Raw genomic sequence first — 22,964 nt, 5'->3', positions numbered from 1 at the left:
TTTCCTTCCTTTATTAACTGGCTGTAGTAAACTGTTCTCTACCTTAATAAAGAAGCATTGTGTGGTGGTTTCAGCAGTGGGCTTTAACTGGTAAACTTCTCAATGACCCAAACAAGGTATACTAATAGCTCTAAAGCAGGCCTATCTTGCTGCTTCTTTAACATTAGAGTTCTAAGTGGGTTTCAGTATATATCTCACTGTCTTCTAAGCTTCATATATGTGGCTAAATTATTGCAGAGATAAAACTGGAGATTGCTATTTTGCTTAGCTATGCCATCATTATACAGACATTTGCCATATTGTGGAGCACATTGATATGGTTATTTGACGAGAAAGACAGCTGCTAGCATAACATTTTACAGTATACTGAAGTACTTAAATGTCCATCACGATTTAATTCTCAGAACCACTTGAGAAACTAGAACCTTAGATATCCTTCTGTAGGTGCAGACACAGAGGCTCTTGGAAGAGAGGTGGTGCAGGGTGCTGGTAAGTGGGATAACAGGTTACCAAGGACAGAGCATGGCAGGAACATATAGGGGGTCTGAATATTTGTTGACTTAACCAATTAATTAAATCTGGGCTTCAATCTAGTCTTATATGAAGCCCAGTGCTTTCCTTCCAATTAAACTATTATTACACTAGAGGCCCGATGCATGAAGATTCATACAAGAATGGGCCTTCCTTCCCCTGGCTGCTTGCACCACCTTCTCTCCAGCCAGAGCCATCTTTCAACCTTCCCACACTGCCCAGAAGCCCAGAGCTGCTGGGTTGGTGTGGAATGCCTGCATCGTCACCATGATGACAGCGCAAATGTCCCACCCCTGGCTGCTCAGCACCTGTGTATGCAAATTAACCTGCCATATTTGTTGGGTTAATTTGCATACCCACTCCTGATTGGCTGGTTGCATCACAAATGCACACTCAATTTGCATATTTCTCTTTTATTAATGTAGATTGTTGTTTATTTATTTTAACAAATCGAGTCTATAATAAATTTGTGGGCTCAGAATAGAAGACAGAAAATACACACACACACACACACACACACACAAAAAAAAAAAAATTCCTCAAGGGCTTCTTCATTCCACTTTGAAGGCATAGGCTTATCATTGTTGTCTATATTTCCCACTTTTCTCAATCAAGAATCAGTTTAAGAAGCTCTCAATCTATAGGCCTTTGAAAAGTTGTATCTCTACCAGAGGGCAATTCTGAATGTATTCAGATTTTTTTTATGCTTCTTTGAAACATCTTTTTAATGCTTCTGTTGCCAAGAGATAAACAGATGAAATAAAATAAGGATAGTTAAGCCCCCAGGTCTGGACACAAAAACAGAGCCCCATAAGTTGAATTTCATAACGATTAAATACAAATTTAACAATATGTAAAGAGAATCATCTCTAGAATTCTAATGCTGAAGCTGGAGGCAGAGAGAAAAGGCAGCAGTGCTTTCACCACTACAGGTAGTTTAATTTTTTCAGTTTTATCCTATGTGGTCTAACAAGGCCTGACAAACTGCACTGCAGTACAAGAAACATCTCTCGGGCAATGATGTGTAAAGACAGAGGGATTTTTTAGTCAATTGCAGGAATTAGGCTTTAATGCTTTCTACTAAAGGACTTCATACCCCAGATAGCTGACTGCTATCCTCTGAATCTTGGCAGGCAACAAGCCTGCTGAAACCAGGAAGCTATGTTAAGCAGATTTTCATGAAACTTACAAAATGCTTTATGTGCAAAGCTGCTTTTCTCTATTGCAGTCCAAATGTGTTCCCTCTTTTTTTTCAGTCCCTGAGTTTGGTAAACTTTAAGTCTTTTTCAAAATTGCCTTCCAAAAATATATCTTAAAGAGCCAGAGAAGGTAAAGGCTGTACCTTATAAAAATAAATGTTTTTTTTTAGCACAATCCTGATCATGTCAATTTAAGAGATTAAAAATGATCACCATCCTTATAAAAAATTGTACAACACACAGACAGGCATCAAATACGTTACCATGAGGTGGAAGTTCTAGAGGGCGACAGACACTGTCTTTGGTTCCATCTTTGGACGAAGAGATCAGTTTTGCCACGAGTGCCGCTGAGATGGGCTGCACTAGTAGAGAGGTGAGGTTCCATCGGTTTTGTCTAAAGCTTCCAACTGCATTTAAAAGAGAAAAGTACAGAGTCCTTTGTTAAGATAAATGGGAAGAGACCAACCAATGACCCTATATGTATATGTGCATAATCCATGGATAATGGGGTGGTAAGGGCCTTGGGTGGGTGGGAAAGGGATGGAAGAGGTTAATGGGGCAAAAATGAGGACCTATGTCTAAAGATTAAAAAAAACAATAAAAAATCAGGGGGGAAAACCACTGGAAGAAGAAGTTTTCTGTAGTATTTAAACTATGAGTGGCAAGTTGATTTTGTTCATTTGTTTATTCCTTAGTTACACTCTACTAATTAAAAATGATTTAAAGTACATAATATAAATTCAGTCTAAATACTATTATGCATCTTAGTAAATGATAGAAGCTTGTACACACACACACACACACACACACACACACACACACTACTCCATTTGGAAAAATGACAATAAAGGAATTTAAAGAGCACAAATCCACATGGTCCAAGAGAATAAAAAGACAATAACAATAAGATTCTACAATCTGTAAAGCAGATGAATAGTTGATAAAAGACCAAGGAGACCAAAACCTAAGCCAGCAGAGGGGAGATGCTGAAAAGCAATTCAGTTTGTACCACAGAATGCAGAAAGGGGTAGTGATTGACAACACCTGCTACTGAGTGAAGTAGGGGCAAAGGAGGACTTGATGGGAATTCTGATTGTGGGGGGAATCTCTCTTCCTGATCCCTCAGTCACACTGTGGATGTGAACAGTGCCTGTTCCTCCCTCCTTCACTTCAGCAGAAAACTGAGGTGGGATGCCAAGCAGAGAGACACCGGATATAGAGAACAGAGAGTCCAATACTTCAATGAGATGACGTCACTATTGCAGAGGTTCTGCAGATGTTTTACTCTCTTGACGCCCAGAACTCTTCCTTCCAGTTAGGACAACAGAAAATTCACTTCTAGTAAATATGACTAGGTCAACAGAGAATATATAAAAATACTTAAAATCTGAAGTCTACCAATAAAACCACTCATCCAAAGCATCCTATGTTAAAACCCGTCTGTCAATAAATTCCACCCATACAAAGAACTTCAAACCAACTTAATTAATTCTGCCACTCTTAAAGGAACTCTCATCCAAGGACATTGCTAAAATGGCACACAGCCAGCAGACCTAGTGAGGAGAGGAGTAGAAGGAGTCCAGAGGCTCAGGAGGGTGGTCTCCAGGAAGACAATAATGGAAATACTAGGTTTGTGTTGCTGTAACGGGAGAACACATACAGTAAGATCAGAGTTAGATGTGAAGAGATTCTAAATACAAAGAAAAATAAAAAAAAAATCTATGAAATGAGGCAACTATTAGCTGCAAAGGGAATAAAAAGATTTTCAAGAAAGAAATATAATCGTCATACGATGTGAATAATACTGACATAGTCATAATAATATAAACTATGACCTTGTAAAACAAAAGCAATATTCTATAGGAAAAACAGATGAAAAAAGTCAAGAGTGAGGGTGCTTGTGAAAGAAAATTAAAATATTTGTCTTCCATCTTGGTAAGTCAAGATAATAGATAAAATTGAACCATGTTACAATGCTCTTTCAACAGAGAGGCAAATATATATAAAAATGATAATTAACTAAAAATGTTGAAAGCAATTATTTACCTTTGGGAAATGGGAAAGGCCACAATGAAGTATGGGAGGAGGTGACATATTTTTATGAATTAAGCTTTGCTATATTTTACTATATTCATATCTAAGTTTGAGAAAATAAAAATTAAGCACAAATAAAAAGGAAAAGCAGCATGATGACACAAATAAGGGAAAAAAATACACAATTACTCAGGGTAAAGAGAATGAAGAGAATAAAATAAACTGTGTGTAAGGATAGAACTAAAAGATACATTATTCAGTTTATAAATTATCTTCACTCAGAAACACACACACACACACACACACACACACACACACACACCAGAATGACTTTATCAGGCAGCCAATAATGTTTGCTAACAGAGAGCTCCATTTTTCAGAACTTTTATTAGGGAAAATAATTGCTAAAGTTTTCCTCAGAATTTAATTTGAAAGGACTGCAGGGGGTACAGAGCTCAACCATACTGGTATCTAGGCTCCAGGAGGCAGATTATAAATGAGAAAATATGTTACAGAAGTTTTCCCTTAATTTATCAACTGCAAAACCACAAGGCTAAGAAATGATATTTAGCTTAGCCCTGTGGCAACCATAGAAGCCATGGCTTTGAAGAAGAAAAATAATGAAGATTCAAGCTTCGAATGGGTTTTGTTATATAAGCGCTCTGCTGCTCTCATAATTCAGTAACCCCTTTTATATGGATGTATGGCAGTGCATTTTGATCACAGTGCGGCTCACTGCTTCCTAGCCATTTACTTGTTCAAAAAGTATGAAGAGTTTCAACACGGCAATAGAGCATTAAATTAGGTGTGGGTCCCTCTAGGTGGGGGTCCTGAGACTGTACAGGTTGCATGGCCATGAGCCTGGTTCACACAGAAGATGCTGGTAGCAATATAGCTTGCTGAGATAAACGAAAGGGATTCTCAGGCCATAAGGAAATTGCTCTCAACCACAAATGAGCAGCCTTGTGTCTGCCGCTCTGGGCTCTACCTGGAGTCACAGTGATAAAAATCTCAAGGCATCAATGATGTGCACAGAGCAGAAAGCCTTTGTATGGCCATCTCCTCTGCTTTGCCCAGCATGTAATTTTTCCCCTCAGCCATTGCCTTTGAAACTTTTAGTGTACACCAGACAATGAAATACTGTAGTCCTCCTTATCTGCAGTTTTCCTTTTCAGGGTTTCAGTTACCCACAGTTAACTGAGGTCTGAAAATACTAAATGGAAAAATTCATGCCTGGTTGGCATGGCTTGGTGGTTAAGCGGCTACCTATGAACAAGGAGGTCACAGTTGAATTCCCAGTCAAGGAATATGCCAGGGCTGCAGTCTCTGATCCCAACGATTCTCTCTCTTGGTCCCTCTCCCTTTTTTTAATGAAATCAATAACATTTTTAAAAAGAACATTCCAGAAATAAAAAAAAAAAATGTATAATTTTTAAATTGAGCATCATTCTGAGGAGCATAATGAAATATCTCCCCATTCTGCTCCATTCGGCCTGAGAAGTAAGTCATCCCTTTGTCCAGCATCTTCACACTTGTATGATCCCCGCCTTTTAGTAATCTCTCAGCTACCTCAGACAACACAGAAAGACCACATTCACATAACTCATCTTACAGTACGTATATTGTTATAATGGTTCTATTACATAATTGTTATTGTTATTAATCTTACTATTCTGAAGTTATAAATTAAACTTTATCACAGGCATGTATCTACAGGAGGAAAAAACAGTTATATATAGGGTTTGGTAGTATCTGCAGTCCACTAGGGATCTTAGAACATTGACCTGGGAATGGAGTGATTACTGTAGTATAATATTTATGAGAAATGAGCCATCTATTATTTTAAAGTTTTTGTAGATGTTAGATGCTGACAGATTACCAACACAAAATGAAACTTCTTGAAAAGCTGCATGATTTCACTTCTCCCCAGTTCAAATACAGAACTCTGCCTTGCCATTCAAGGCCCTTCACAATCTCTGACCTATACTTCCAACATTATTTCCCATTATTCCTCTTCATGCATCTCATCCTAAAACCAGCTGTGCCCCTACATATTCTGTGATTTACATCTTCCATTTCTTGTGTAAGCCCGTCCACCCATTTCACTTTCGTTTCTCCTGTATCACACATGTCAGGCTCTAACTTACAAGTCACTTTCTGGAAGCTTTCTCTGACACCCTCCTGCTTATGTGATATAGCTGTACCTTTTTTGTAGTGTTTAACATTTCTAATTAACAATAACACTTCATAATAAACACTTTGGTTTTCCCTCTAAAGGCTAAATCATTGAAGGCAAAGAACCAAGTCTTCTTCCTCATTGTATGCTACTCAAAACCAAGCAGACTGTAAGGAACATAAGAGGAGCTCAATAATTACTAGGAAAACAAAAGAAGGAATCAATAATTCTTTGAAAGGTAGTTTCAATGCCTTTGTTTTACTGAATGCCTAAAAAATGGATCACAAGTACAACCAAAGAATAAATTATGATTTTGTTAGGCTCATGCTTGCTATATGTGAATGCTTTCTCCCCAGCTAATTGCTCTCCCACAGAAGACCTATTACATAGGTTTTCAAAACCCACATGTCTCCAGCAACCAAGCCTCACTGATTATCCTTGCTCTGAAATTATGTTTTGTTATATAATTTTTATATAACAAAACATTATATAATTTTAAATTATATAATTTTTTAATATATTTTATTGATTTTTTACAGAGAATAAAGTAGAGGAATAGAGAGTTAGAAACATCGATGATGAGAAAGAAACATCGATCATCTGCCTCCTGCACACTCCCCACTGGGGATTTGACTGTAACCAAGGTACATGCCTTGTCCAGAATCAAACCTGGGACCTCTCAGTCCATAGGCCGAAGCTTTATCCACTGAGCAAAATTGGTTTTGGCTAAAAAATATTTTGATTACTGAAACCATCTTTGAGATATATTTATCTGTTAGGAAAAACTCAATAGCTGCATCTTTTTCCCCTCTGAAATATTGCATTAAACATAAGAAATAATGCATTCAAAAGTTAAATATCAATGAACCTTAGACCATGCTCAAACATAGACAAATCTTGATTTGTTGTGCTGCATAACTAACAGACTTGCATTCATTTTAAAATATCATTAATTTTTCACCTTCGGCTTAATAGAAATTTGACAATTCACATCTGAGAGCTGATACTAAAAAGCAGGACTTTACACAACACTAAGATTAAATTATGGACAGAAGGTGTTTTTTCTTAAAAACTTGTTTATTGAAGAAAAGCTTAGAGAATAATTACAGTATCTTACATTATTAAGAGGCTCTGAATAATATCAAACACATGCGCAATTTTTATTAAGTTATATTTTAAGTCACATTAATTAACTATAAGAATACATTGGCTATGAGTCAAAAATCAGGAAGATTATATGGCTTGATGAAAAAGTGAACATACAGAAAAGATTTTGATCTTACATTCCAGCACTCTAACTTGTAGGTTGCAGCAATTATAGAATACCCTGCATGTTGTGTATGCTCAATAAAGACTGATTGACACTAAATTTTATTTCAGCAGCTAAGTAGTTCTCTCTATTGCTTTTGCACTCTTTGTAACTCAGATAAAGATCCAAATTGATCCATCTCTTCAATAATCTTGTCCCTGGTACAATGTCACATGCATCTATAGAAAGATGCAATTGGCCGGGCCAGTATGACTCAGTGGTTGAGTGTCCCGGTTTGATTTTTGATCTGGGCACATGCCTGGGTTGCAGGCTTGAACCATAGTGGGGGGTATATAGGAGGCAGTTGATCAATGACTCTCTCACACCATTGATGCATCTGTCTTTCTCTCCCTTTCCCTTCCTCTCTGAAATCAATAAAAATATATTAAAAAAAGAAAGACAAAATTGGCTAAAGAGTCCCAACTTTGACTCCATTGTTGTCTCACTGTTTGAAATGTAACATATAAATGATTTCATTAGAATAATGTTGTCTTTTCCATCTACAACACTAGAACAAACAAGGTGACATGGAAGGGTCTCCATTATGCTAATTTACTGAAATAAAGAGTACATTAGCTCAAGAGGCCCAGAGCCTGAACCACAGTTGGTGAAACTTAGAGGTAATTAGGTTAAAAATAAGTAAAATGCGTTCCACTGGGACATATTTAACAGCTTTTGCATTATGCTTTTCAAACTGTTGATGCCCACTTCAATCACACCTGGTTATGTGTGTAAAGAAAGCATTCACTCTTAGCTGCAAGCCCTTTGTGTATGTCAAGATGGGATTATTTTAAACTCAACTGAAAAATTAGTGTATACAGCAAATGCTATTTACTTTCAGAAACTAGATATCTTAGACACTGGGATCTATAGAATTAAGGCACCATTAAGATGAGATAATGTAAAAAAATGTTCTGGTAAAAAAAAAAAAGCCTTTTGTGGATCACTGATAAGAATATGTTCCCATTGACAAGGATAGCACAATTTCTGTATAACTCAACCCTCAGCAACTGACCATGCGTGTGCATGTGTGTGTGTGTGTGTGTGTGTGTGTGTGTGTGTGTGTGTGTGTGTTAGTATGAGATCCATGAGACATAATAGTGTAAGAATAAGTCCTATAGATCCTTTCTCTTCAATGTGTAGTCCCTGGACTAATAGCATTCTCTGGGAACTCATTACAAATGCAGAATCTCAAGCCCCAGTCCAGACCTTCTGAATCAGTATCTCTAGTCTAAGACCTCAAGGTGACTCATTTGAATATTACATAAACAACTTGTCTAAATCATTATATATTTTACATGATTTTTGTAGCAAAGAAGATATAGAAAACACTTCCCCCCCCCCCAGAATTAAAGGTGACAGAACCTTTGACTATGTCAATAAACCCCAAATCAATGGTTTTCTTAGAGATTTCTTCAAAAAGGGTAACCAGCAAATGAAGATTTTTTTTACAGAGAGGAAGAGATACTGTATAGCAAGTTTTTAAATTGGATTGAGAGCATTTCTTTTTGCTTTTGTCTTTTTACAAAAAAAATCTGGTGATTTAAAGATCAAAATTACATTGACAACACTTTATTTTAACCACAGATAAATACTTTAATCACTAACTGATTTGACTTTTTTCTCTCTAGGTTTTAACTATTTTAAATAACTAAATGCTCAGTGCACAGATTTGTGCATCGGTGGGGGTCCATTGGCCTGGCCTGTGGGGATCAGGCTGAAACTGGCTCTCCAGATTGCAAGAGGGTGGAGGCCAGGCCAATGAACCCCACAGGTGAACAATTGAGGCTGGAGAGGTTACCACAGGAGAGCTCCAGGGTGTGTCCAGCCCATCTCTCCCAGTCCTGATCTACTGGACCCAAACAGCAAGCTAACCTACTAATTTCCTCTGGCATCCAGAATCTGGATTTCCCTCCTTCAGCAGCGGCACATATCCTGGACCTGGGCTGGCTTCCCTCAGGCTGTCTGCAGGCACCCAGGACCCAGCTGGCTTTCCTCCATCCTCAACTTTATCAGGAAGAACATCCTGCATGATGTCAGGAAGACATCTGTATATTAGTATATTACCCTTTTATTATTATAAACTAGAGGCCCAATGTACAAAATCCATACAAAGGGAGAACTTCCTTCCCCCAGCTGCTGGCACTGGTTTCCCTCTGATATCTGGGACCTGGGACCCAGGCTTCTATCTGGTTGCCAACAGACATCTGGGACCTGGGCTTCCCTCGCAGCCCTGGCTTTGTCCAGAAGGTCATCTGGAAGGATGTTCATATGGACACCCGGTCTAATTAGCACATTATGATTTTATTATGATAAATATATAGATTATAGCAAATGATTGACCAATCTAAAGTATAAATACATCCATTTTCTAAAGAACAAAGCAATCAGAGACTTTAAAAAACAGAGATTTAAAAAACATATTTTGTGTTGCACTTTTGTGAAAAAGACCTGAATATTTAATGAACAAGTTGCTATCAGTGATCCTATCCCAGATTATGTATTTTGTTTGACTTTCTCCAGAGGACTGCCAGTTTGACAGAAATCAGACCATTAAATAACTGGCAAAGATGTTTCACTTTTATTTTAGCTCACTAAATTTATAGTTATTTCCCCTAACTGACCAGTGCACTAAATTGGCTATCATTATTTTGTTGTCCTTGTAAATAGAGCTAACTGATCTTTTATTATTTCAGAATCTCATAAACTGCTGGTTACAAATACCACTATCTAGCCTCAAATTAGTCAAGTTCAGTGCTATGCTGTTTAGATTGTTATTAAAAAGGAAATACTTAACACTTACATGTGCTTTGTGCTATTACAATCTTCTCAGAGCTCCTTAGCACTCTGTCTATCTATCTGTGTATATACATTTACACACACATATATAAATTCATATACAAAATAGGATTTTTATTTTATTTTATTTTTTAATATATTTTATTGATTTTTTACAGAGGAAGAGAGAAGGGTAGATAGTTAGAAACATCGATGAGAGAGAATCATCGATCAGCTGCCACCTGCACACTCCCTACCGGGGATGTGCCCATGACCAAGGTACATGCCCTTGACTGGAATCAAACCCAGGACCTTTCAGTCCGCAGGCTGACGTTCTATCCACTGAGCCAAACCAGTTTCAGCCAAAATAGGATTTTTATTAGTGATAGTTATTCTTATAATTAAAATTAAAATTACTATTTTTGAAATTATATCATATTTCTTATCTCTTCTTAAATCAATATAAATTGTAGGTGTAAAAACTGACTGATGCCATTTTCCTCAACTCTTAGATGTCAGGTACTCTGGGAAGCTTAGTCCTTGTATGTGGCCCCAAAATAACCCTTGTTTACACATTTAGTAGACACTGCTCTGTTCTAATTTCCTTTTTATTTTTTATTTTCAGTTCACTGTCCAGAATGTAAACTTCTTGAGGGCCAATTCACATTTGTGTCCCCAGCGTTAAGCACACATTGCATAGTAAAAAAGAAGCAACTCAGGCCAAAACCAGTTTGGCTCAGTGGATAGAAAGTCTGCCTGCGGACTGAAAGGTCCCAGGTTTGATTCTGCTCAAGGGCATTTACCTTGATTGCAAGACATCCCCATTAGGAGGTGTGCAAGAGGCAGCTGATTGGTGATTCTCTCTCATTGATGTTTCTAACTCCATCTCTCTCTCTTCCTTTCTGTATAAAATCAATAAAAAAAAAAATATATATATATATATATATATATATATATATATATATATATATATATTTTTTTTTTTTTTTTTTTTTTTTTTTTCAAAAGAAGGGGCTCAGTGACTGTCTTGGGATGAATGGTCATCCGATGCTGAAGTGAATAATTTTGACTCCATGAGTAATTCTATTTAATACATAAGCCTACAACTCATGATCTGAAACTTGTAATCACAAACATCATAAGAATGAAAACACAGATGGTTTCATTTTATTTCATTGGTCCTCTCTTCAGCTAAAGCAACCTGCCATGATCCATAGTAATTGTTATTTTAATTATTAGTTAAGGCATTGTACAAGTAGTCATATTTACCTTCACATGAGCATAATATCTAATTGTATTATTCACTGAAATCTGGTAAGTCCTATAATTGAATTGATTGTTATTTACAGAATCATGGGGATATATTTTCATAAATATTCTAAATGTTTTTTTTAATGTTTTTAAAACACATTACTATAATTACTTTCAAAGCCCATTCCTATGTTTCAGGTAAATGATGGTCACCATTACAACATCTTCTCTAAAGACATTTTTGTAGTCTGATCCTTTCTTTTCAAGAAACAGGACTTCCTTTAGCATAGGTTTATCTCACTTATATTTATATAAGTTTATATTGTATTTAGAAATTTGCCATTTTAAGTAAAAATTAAATGTACAACAGCAGTGGTGATATTCAGATATTGACAAATATTTTCTTAATTCTATTGCAGAAGAATAATTGGTTATGAGAACTGATTTCCTGTTTCACATAATTTTAAATATTCCTATTCTTTTGTATTCATCATTTATCTATACTGAGACTATTTAATTTCCAAAGTTTTTTAAGAACATGGACATTTGAAAATAAACCATAAGTTATATGATAAGAGAAACAAATTAAAAGACAGATAAAATATCCAGTTTGTGCTTTACTTCCAGGAGACTAGCATAGATTCATAACTGGAATAATTGGCCATCTGCACATCACATAGCAGCAACACAATTCTCTTGAGAGGCATTCCCCCGAGAAGTTTTCCATCTTATACTTGAAGGGAATGAACATTGGAATGATTTGCAGTTTTGAGTTTTAGAGAAAAGTCGTGTGTGTGTGTGTGTGTGTGTGTGTGTGTGTGTGTGTGTGTGTGTAAGATAGCAAATAAACTGTGTGGATGTGCCTTATCCGTTTACTGGGGTTGTGAAAATATGCAAAATTAATTTACAATACTAAAATTATTTATATCAGATTACAATAAGATCATGTTATTTTATGAGGTTAATTAGATGAATAGACAGAAAACCAATGCTTTATTTCTGAATTTATGTATTTTTCAGTTGTTTTCTAATAATAAAATTGGGAAATCATTAATACTTGCTCTCTTGACCTAGATGTTAGATCACATGAGCTATCACATATGGAATGCTTCCCACCTTTTCATGGCTTCTTGTATATTTTCTGTTTCTGACATGGAAGTGAGGAGATAGAACCTAGATAGCTAGGGACTGGACCAAAGAGGGGAAGCTAAATAGAGGAGTCTGGCAGCAACACGATACAGTTTGCTGGCTCCTGCTGGCCCTGCCTCGTTCCAGAAAACAAACAAACAAACAAACAAACAAAAAACAGCTGGAACAAACAGGATGACCTAGGGTTGAACCTGGTGGGATGGGAAGGTGTGAGTCTGGATGGGAAGGGACAGTAACATCAGACCTGAAGTGACAGTCCCAAATCAGGTCCCATCTGCCAGCCAGAACTCACAATCTAAAATGATTGGATGTTACATGGAATACCTTGAAAATATCAATCAAAAGCTATCAAGGTATACATATATCCATAGACAAAGAGCTTCAGCAGTAACGCTCTTTGGGCAGCCTTCCAGCTTCCTCTTGATGCAGTGAGTCTGTCAGTCTCTCAATAATATTTGCTTCTGCATGCTATCTTTACCCTTGAATTCATTCTTTGATTTTTTTGAGACGAAGAACTCAGACAGAATACTGCATTTTGGTTTTAGAAACACTGAACCAACGAAGGGACACTATCCTGAAGTCCAAAGACCAATATCTGGTCACTCAGGGAAAGTTTTCACCTATTTTATAGCTTTAAAGTGATCATATATGCAATGTCAAAGGATTTCCATTTCCAAGATTCTGTTTCTAAATTTGTCCATGAGTAATTCTATCTAATACAAAGGGAATATGCTAATTGACCAATATACCCTCACAAAGATGGTGGCACTCACAGTCAATAAAAAGGGATTATGCTAATTGACTGCCATGCCCTTAAAGATGGCAGTACTCATGGCCACAAGATGGTGGCACCCAGTCCCCTCAGCCCCCCCAGCCTCCCAGGTGCAGGCAAGCCTCATATGTTGGCTGCCCAGCCACCCAGGGCCTCCTGAGGCTCAAGTAACCAGGGCCAGCTGAGGCTTGTGCTGCCAGCAGTAGCAGCAGCACAGTTGTGATGGAGCATTGCCTTCCCCTGGTTTCTGGGTTGGCTCCTGCCCCTGTTTGCTCCCAAACTGTGAGAGTGGGCAGGCTAGGTTGAGGGACCCTCCCTCCAGTGCACGAATTTTCATACACCAGGCCTCTAATCATTTAAATAAACTCCTAATTTCCTCTATAAAATGTGTTTCCAAATACCACACAAGGATTTAATAGAAATCTGTCTCATCTTGATATTGAAAAAGACTGTTTGTATTTACATGGTTATTTCTAAATTTGAGGTTACCCCACTGTAATTCTACAAAAATCCTACATATTTGGAGTGGGTAATATGAACACTTTCAATAAAATCCCCTTATAGATTATATATATTTTTTGACAAAATCATGACATTATTTTTTATGATTAAGCACACAGAGAATTCTGATTTGAAAGAAAGGAGGCAAAGATCCATGTGAAAGCCTGGAAAAGGAGAACTGTTAAGACTTAGCAGCCCATTGAACCAATTAGTGGCAATGAGGTAGTAGAGTAAGCAAGCTGATGTGAATCCAGGATGTGTAGAAAATGAAAGTCCTATTAATAACACAGGTTTGATAGGAAAACTATTTTGGAGATAAAGAGGAGTCAGAATATTTTAAATAATTGCATTTAGCAACTGGCTGTACTGGACAATTATTACTATAAAGCTTTTGTAAATAAAGCAAAGAAAATGTTTTTCTTAACTACGGTTAGACCCACTGGTTGGTTTATGAACATCGCCAATGCCTGCATAAGTGACTTCCTTTAAACTGCAGTCTTCTAGACCATAAAGTGAGGACAAAAGCTGCTAACTACCTAGCTGATAGCAAGGCTGTAGGATTAATGAGAGCACCCATAAAGCGGTTTGAGCTCCACAGAATACGTCCAATATAAATGAGCCACATTATTTCACTGACAAATCCTATCTATATACTGTCCAACAGAACTGAAACAAATGCAGTTTCCTGTTGCTCCTTCTGATAGTGCATATTGTCTTCTTGTCACCTCTTTTCATTCTTTTGAGGTTCCCATGAGGAAAAATAAGCATTTCTGTTTCTAGTCCCAGTTATGGAGTGTACTGAGATACACAAATCAAACAAATAATAGGACAGTCTATGTCCACTTTCTCATAAAGCCTTTTGTATAAATGAACTAAAAAGAGCAACACACTTGCAAGGTTGCTTCAAAGAAAATATAAATCATATGAAAGCAAGATGGCTATTTTTAGAATGTGTTATGTTAAAGTCAAATTCATTTTTCAATACAAAAGAAGACATTAACTACTTTCTGCAGGTGCTCAGAATTTATTTGAACTATTCAAAACTTGAACATTATTTCAAGCTTCAATGACAATATCAATAACCAGTTAGATCTGTAAGATTCCATGTAACAGTTATACTGTGATTCAATGTCAATATTAACATTGGATATTTATCCAAAAGCAATAAGTCTAAAAGCATTAACTAATGTGACACTAATGTCATATCATAATATATAGATTCAACAGTCTATATCTGTGTTTTAGTTATCAACAAAAAATTCATAGAATTTTAAAATATAGTTACAACAAATTTTCATGAATCTACTTCCATGCTAATCTTACATGTTTAGTGATTTATATAATTTTAAGATGAAAAAAATGCAGTGGGGAAATTATAGTGTGTAGAGACATAAAATATAAGTGAGATTCATCATATAATTTTTAGCCAAAATACAAATTATAGTTATATGTTATCAATTTTAAAATATGAGTAGGAATTATAATAGAAATATTAAAGATCCACTTTAGTAGTGAGATTGAAATACCTAATTTCTATATGGAATACTTTCATTAGCCTGTTTCAAAATAATACCATAGAGAGAATATGGTGATTACCAGAGGGAGGGAGGAGTGAGGGGGAGGTAGAACAGGGTAAAGGGAAGGGAAGATAAATAGTGATGGAAAGAGACTTGACTTTAAATGGTGAATGCACAATATAATATTCAGATGATGTATTATAGAAATCTATAAAATATAAAATTTTAATAACCAATGTTACCCAGTAAATTCAATTTAAAAAAATCCCAAAATATGTTAATTAGGGAAATGGCCAGATGGAAACACACACACACACACACACACACACTAAGTGGCCAGATTATTATAATCTCTGAACACATAATAATCTGGCCATTCAGTGTATATCCTATATAATAAAAGGCTAATATGCAAATTATCCCCTCAATCAAGAATTCATGCACCAGGCCTCTAATATATATACTGAGTGGCCAGATTATTGTGTGTTCAGAGATCATAATAACCTGGCCACTCAGTGTATAAACATCAGAGGCCCAGTGCAGGAAAATTCATGCACTGGAGGGGGTGGTCCCTCAGGTTGGCCTGCCCTTTTTCATAGTCCCGGAGCCCTCAGGGACAGGAAGCAACCTGGTGAACAGGGGAAGGCAACACTCTTGTCACACCTCCGCTGCTGCCACTGCCAGCAACATAAGCCTTGGACAGTCCTGGTTACCTGAGCCTCAAGAGGCCCTGTGTGTTTGGGCAGCCACCATCTGAGGCTTGCATGCACCTCAGACTGTCACTTGTCAGCTGGGGGCTGAGGGTGGGTCCAGCCACACTACATGCCTGCCCTCCCCACCCGCTGCCCAGCGCGGCCTAAAGAACTGGGGACTCTGGGGACTGGGCTCTGCCATCTTGTGACTATGGGTGCCTCCATCTTTGTGACCACATGATATTAAATTTGCATATTCCCTCTTTATTAGCTAGGAGATATATATATATATATATATATATATATATATATATATATATATTTGTGTGTGTGTGTATGTATATATAATATATATATATATACATATATATATATACTGTATATATAGTATAACTAATGTAACATTTTAAATAAAACAATGTTATTTACAGGAGAGTGTGGTATGAGAAGAATCATGGGGTCTGAAAGCTCATTCATATTACATGAGAGAAATGGATTGGAAGTTATAAAAGGAAGCACTGAAATCAGTTAGGTAGCAGTTGCAATTTTTAGGTGATAATTACTATTGGCTTTGACCAGAATAGAGGCAGTGTAGATGGAGAAAAACAGGACTTAGGAGTTTTTTTAGGAGGTAGAATCCACAATACTGATATAAAAGATGTCAGAATAGTAGCAATCTGGGAGACTTCTGGCTTGAGGGTGCTGGTGAATTCTTTCCACCCTTCACATGATTAGTTAACTCTGGGCTGAACGCCTCTATCCCATGCTGCATTGTCCACTCAAATATCTGCCTGTCTCCCTGTCCCAGACTAAAATGTCTGAACTGAGGAAAGGTATTTTGTTGTGCTGGCTGGACAACAAGCTGTATGAGATGGTCTGCAGATGGGGTATTTTGCCCTTCTGAAATGGAATGGAGTCTGAGATCTTTGAGAAAATGCTTACTTAATACTATAATGATTAATTATTTCGTTTCGGTATTACACAACTGATGGTTTTTCTTTCTTATTTTTCCAAGAACCTTTATTAAATATCTTTTATATTCTGGGTATATGCTAAAGGTACAACAGTGACACTGAAGTCAAACTACTTGCCATCATTGAGCCTATGGTAAGCAGGTAGTTTCTGGAAGTATGAGATGCTTTTAGGAGTTGGAAATTTGGGGGACGCTAGAAATGTTCTACACTTAAACCTACACTATAAATACACAAACATAAACATGAAGCATTTAGTGATACCTGCACTTCAGATTAGTGCCCTTTAATCCCTTCATTGTATATATGGTGTCCAAAATAAGAGAAAAAGATTGAGTCAGAAAAAAAAATGATCCATATAAATAGAGGAGCAATTAACATGTGAGTGAGAAAGAGATTACATGCCCATGTTTCTACACCCTCCTCCCTACAACTCTAAGTATTTCTAAAAAAAAAACCACAAAAAACAAAACAAACAAACAAACACACACACACCCCCACACAAACAACTATATATATATATTACCTTAGTATGCCAATAGACCAAACAGCAGAACAACCAAACAACTGAACAACCAGTCATTATGATGTACACTGACTACCAGGGGTCATGTGCAGAACATGGTGGGCATCGGCAGTAGGCGTAGGCGGCAGAGAGTGGAACATGGTAGGCATTGGTTATGGCAAAATGGTGGAGCAGGTGAGCGGGGCACCAGACCAAGGCAGGCACTGGTTGCTGTCATCTGGGTGAACCTCTGGTGGTTACTGAGCATTTTTTGCTCCCATGTGCTATGGTCCCGCCCAGCCCTCACACCTGCTGCCAATGCCTGTGCTGGTCCTGATCAGCAGGTGTGAGCAGTTTTTGCACGCCCTGATTATCCCTGAGGGCTTCTCCACCTCCCCCTGCTCCTGAGGAATGATCATGGCAGCAACTGCAGCTCACAACCACTGCTGGCATCAGCCCCAATTATTGTACTTTGTACCATCACCGGGTGTGAGCAGGGCCAGCAGTGTGAGAACATGGCGAAAGAGGTGGAAGGAACAGGGCTTTGGCAGACAGGGAGCTGGAGGCTGTGACAGGTGGGGATGGGCGAGGATATGGAGGATGGGGTGAAAATCACCCCTGTGCCAACCATGGCCCATAGTTCCTTTGAGGGTGCAGGAATTTGTGCACTGGGCCCCTAGTGTTACATAAGAGTAAGAATCTAATAGCGTGAAGAACACTAAGCAATACTGGGGTAAAGATGGAAGTAAATGAATTACTTGAAAGTTTTCCTCCCTGAGAACAAGAGTCACAAAAGTAAATAAAGTAAGGGGGAAAAATATGTCTAATGAAAAAAGCTAAAGAAGTTTTGTTTACTTAGTCTGGAAAGAAAAATATAACATTTTTTGTTAAATATATTTTATTGATTTTTCACAGAGAGGAAGGGAGAATAGAGAATTAGAAACATTGATGAGGGAGAAACATCAATCAGCTGCCTCCTGCACACCCCCTACTGAGGATGTGCCTGAAACCAAGGTACATGCCCTTGATCAGAATCAAACCTGGGAACCTTCAGTTTGCAGGCCAACATTCTATCCACTGAGCCAAACCTTTTAGGGCAAAAAATCTAATATTTTTAAGGCCATGAAATGTACACCGATAGAATGAAGAGCTATTCAAAGACATATATAAAATATATTTTAAGTTATTCACATGTTTTAAGTATTTTATTGATTTTTTCTTTCACAGGGAATAAGGGAGAAGGATAGAGAGTTAGAAACATTTTTTGTTAAATATATTTTATTGATTTTTCACAGAGGAAGGGAGAAGAATAGAGTTAGAAACATTAATGAGGCAGAAACATCAATTAGCTGCCTCCTGCACACCCCCTACTGGAAATGTGCCCTCAACCAAGGTACATGCCCTTGGTGAGAATGGAACCTGGGACTCTTCAGTCCACAGGCCAATGCTCTATCTACTGAGCCAAACCAGTTAGGGCATCAAGTTATTGATATTAGGGGCAAAGCCTTAGCTATGTTAAACAAAATACTTTCACGACCACAGCTTTTCTGAAAGAAAGGGTATATTGAGAAGAATGCTAGCCAGAAAAAGACCAGGTCCAGGGGCCTGCAGTCTGAAACCCAGGTAGCTGTAGCTGGATGGAAAACACACACATATCTGCTGTCTTGGACTTGACTGGCACTTTCATGTATGGAAACAGTTGGAAAGAAAAATGTAAGTTGCTTCGAAAGAATTTTCACTGGCTAGAGACAAAAGGGGTCAGGAGAAGGTGAAGTGGGCCTAGTTCTGAGATAGGTGCATTAAGCCATAAAGTAGTGTGTGCTGCTTTGGACCAGTCATGGCCAATAGTCCATAGAGTTTAGGTGTAAGCAAGAGGCATAGGGACCTGATGGTCAGTAAGGCCTAGCTATTTTTTTTTTTTTTAGGTAATCAAGGAAATTAATTCAAAGTTTTGACATACATTCGGGAACGTGAGCAGTCCTTTGTTGTTTTTGCCCTGCTGTTGTTAACTGATTAACCTCTCTTGTCTCTTCCTTCCACCCTCCAGCCTGCTGTAATTAATTTAGGGCATCTTAGCATGTTCTCCTTGTCAACAGGCAGTGTTGTGAAATTGTATTGGTAGTTGCCCTAAAAGCTTGACAACACGTTTTATAATTTTCTTGTCTGAGGATAATTTAAAAAAAAATATATATGTACATAGTACAGGAATGTATCTGCCCTAGATCAGCAATTACAACAATATATGAAGGAAGGGTAGCGAATCATTTAATAAGTGTACCCTCGTTTCAGAAAGAGTGTAAGAAAAGAAACTCGTTAATGTTTACAATTTTTTTCACTTTTTATTTCCATAACTGAGTATTCAGTGTACTTTAGTATTAGAAGCACAGATAACTTAGCAATATATTATGTGAGAAACGATCCCTGAAAATGGCTTTAGCAAGTTGATTCTTTCTGGAGAGCAGGATATATTCAAGAAATAACCTAACCAGTAGCACTATTTCTTCTGTCATTAGGCCCCAGACTACCAGAAGTGAAGGGCTGGGGCCTTAAATGTCTGCTAGAGTTCAAAACCAATCTTTCAAAACTAATTGCCTACTAAAACTCATCACAAGTCTGAACAAGACTTCGTGTCATCAGGAGGTTGCTCAGGTCACTTAGTCAGCACATTTTGTTTCTACTCAACATAAAACCAAGGACAGACTTATGTCTCCTACAGGCACTTTCTCTGACACACTGTCAATGACTCAGGTGCTATTAGAAAAATTCAGCTGCTGAGCAAATAATGCTTTATTTTTAAAGGAGCAAATGTGTATAAAAATATGAAGGTGAGTGAAAAAATGATATTTGTCAGTAGACATGATAACTATGTGTTCATTATATCAGACATTTTATATACTGAGCTCTGTGTGTAGAGAGGTAAGCATATAGTTTTATTGCAGCAAAAGTTGGCTTATTTTGTCATTGCAACTGTAGATTCAAATGTTAACTATCCTAAGACCGATTGCCATAAATATTATAACATTAAATACCTATGTGCACACTTGCAGGCATTTGCATGCATAATCATTTATAGTTTATGTATGTATGGGCATGAAACTATATTTAAAGAAAAAGAGAAGAATAAATTAATTAACAACTCTGTCTTTAAGTGGGTCTAATTTTATAGATGAAAAAAAAAAAAAGATGAAACGTTAAGTCACTGCCTAGCCACAATATTTGTCACCTGGCTGTTGAATATCAGAAGAAGCATTTTATTTCTTTACTGTGGACCCCAGGCTCTCTTACATTCCATAAAACAATATGTGAGGTTGCCAACCCCCAATACTTTTTGGTCAATTCAATCTGTCTCAGAATTCATCCCCACCAGGACTCTTCTCTCCTCAGCAGCAAAACAAGGATTTGAGTCAGAGGATGACTTCAGTGCATTTCTATTCTAACAAAAGTAGCATCGTGAGTCTCTCTAAATATTTAGCCACTATATGGATGATTATGGATCTACTGTTGTTTTCAATATGGAGTGAGATTATCTAAAAAACACTGAAAATATTATTACTCTTTTTTAAAATATTTTTATTGAATTCAGAGAAAGAGAGAGGATAGAGAGATGGAAACATCTATGATGAGAAATAACCATGGACCAACTGCCTCCTGCATGGCCCCTAGTGGGGATCGACCTGCAACCCAGGTGCATACCCTTGACTGGGACTCAAACTCAGTACCCTTCAGTTCACTGTCTGATGTGCTAGCCACTGAGAAACACCAGCCAGAGCAAATATTATTACTCTAAACAAAATACAAGCTAGGCTATGTTGCATGATGCAGTTTTACAAGATTTTATCTGAATTCTTGTAATCAGTAATCCTAAAATAATAGCTATAAGCAGAGGGATCAGAAGCTACAGATTTAAAGGTCTCTAAGGCCAAATGCTGGTTTGTTTGTTTTTAAGTGAAGCCTGGCCGGTGTAGCTTGGTGGTTGAGTATTGACCTATAAACCAGAAGGTCAGAGTTTGATTCCTGGTCAGGGCATGTTCCCTGGTTGCAGTCTCAATCCACAGTACGGGCTGAGTAGGAGGCAGCCAATTAATTATTCTCTCTCATCATTGTTGTTTCTATCTCTCCCTCTCCTTTCCTCTCTGAAATAAATAATAATACATTTCAAAAAACATGTAAATTTGGATCTCTATAGGACTATGAACTAAGGTGGACCTGTGGTAACTCAAGTCCAAAGACCCCACTAAAGCATTTAAGTTCAATTTCAAAGTAATAGCAACAACAACAACAGCATATCAACAGTCAACCAGAAAACATCTGTGGATTAGATTTGCATTTAACATGTTTTTCTAATAAATGTGTTGTTTGCAGTTTTCTTATGAAAACTAAACACTCAAATCACAATTTTAAAAAAATGCTCTGAGGAACAGGTCATTTACAATGCTCTGTAGCAGTCATGATGACTATGGGCCAGTTCTTTTATCACACAAGTGATCAGATATTGTTTCTGGGCTTGCAACTTCTTTACCTGAGTTGATGGTATTTACCAATAGGAATTTCTAGCCAAGCTGTTACAATCATTGTCATCACTCTCAGGCAACAGATCGTGAAGAAAAGGTGCCACAAAGCAGATTGTTGGATAAGTGCAGTTTCCAAGTCTTATTAATTTTCTCATTATTCAAAATTCCACTGCACATTCAGCCATGGGGGTCACCATCCCTGAATACCAATGGGATTTATTTTCACGTTTATCTCAGCTGTACTTTTGAGAGAGAGAAAAATGCCGGCAGATGTTTGTTCTAGGTAAACTTATTATTTTTCTTAAATAGAATATATTGTATTGTCACGATGAATAAACTGTTTCATTTACAATTGTACTTCAATAGTGTAACTCCAGAAAACAGTACTACTGCTGTAGCAGAAGGAGGGAGGGTCCAGGAGGGAAGTGTTAAAGACACAGGTTAAGAAAATAGCCTGTTTAAGTTGAAACCAACTTGGGCAGATAGAAGTCATAGTAGACTCTTTCCACACCTGCACATTTGTGTGTCCTATCCTATAGAAACTCTTATCATCATATTTTAGCTCATCTTATTCCATTGCTTAAATCCTCCCCATATTAAACCTGCCCCTCTTCCTCTATCAGGAAATGGCTTCCATATCAGTAATTGGCTCCGCAGTCTCTTAGCATCTAAACCAGAAATGTCTTTATCATCATTTGATCAATGGGTTTGTCTTACCCCACACATCCAACTAATTCTCAAGTCTAATAGATTCTACCTTCTAAATATCTTTTAAAACTATTTACTCTTCTCCATCCATACCTCTCTATAGTGGTTAGTCCCACCACCATGTATCAACCTCTGAACTTTAGGTTACAAAACAGTCTCCTCAGTGTCTATTCAAAATGGCAGGCATTCTCCTAAATCCGTAAGTGAAGGAAGATTATTTTGTAAACATGCAGATTTTTAAGTGTCAGGGCGAGACCTTTCAACATATTCTGCAATTAAGAGTGTAAGCACAAATGCAAATTAAACAAGAAAAAGTAATTCTCTCTAGTGCAAAAAAGGAAAAGAGACCCCCTCCCTTTT

General features: G+C 37.4%; 1 protein-coding gene across 3 annotated transcripts in view; it reads right to left on the bottom strand.

Moving 5' to 3' along the window:
- Positions 1 to 22,964, bottom strand: part of NAALADL2 (N-acetylated alpha-linked acidic dipeptidase like 2) — a 1,040,385-nt gene that overhangs the window by 304,378 nt on the left and 713,043 nt on the right. For all 3 annotated transcript variants that reach the window (XM_036443754.2, XM_045583692.1, XM_036443753.2), the window contains one exon: positions 1,994 to 2,137. In XM_036443754.2, coding sequence (XP_036299647.1) covers positions 1,994 to 2,137 — 144 coding nt within the window. The remainder of the gene's footprint in view (positions 1 to 1,993; positions 2,138 to 22,964) is intronic.

The sequence above is a fragment of the Pipistrellus kuhlii genome, unplaced genomic scaffold (assembly GCF_014108245.1).
Source record: "Pipistrellus kuhlii isolate mPipKuh1 unplaced genomic scaffold, mPipKuh1.p scaffold_m20_p_2, whole genome shotgun sequence".
Lineage (NCBI taxonomy): Eukaryota > Metazoa > Chordata > Mammalia > Chiroptera > Vespertilionidae > Pipistrellus > Pipistrellus kuhlii.
This window is presented reverse-complemented; position numbering and strand designations above follow the sequence as displayed.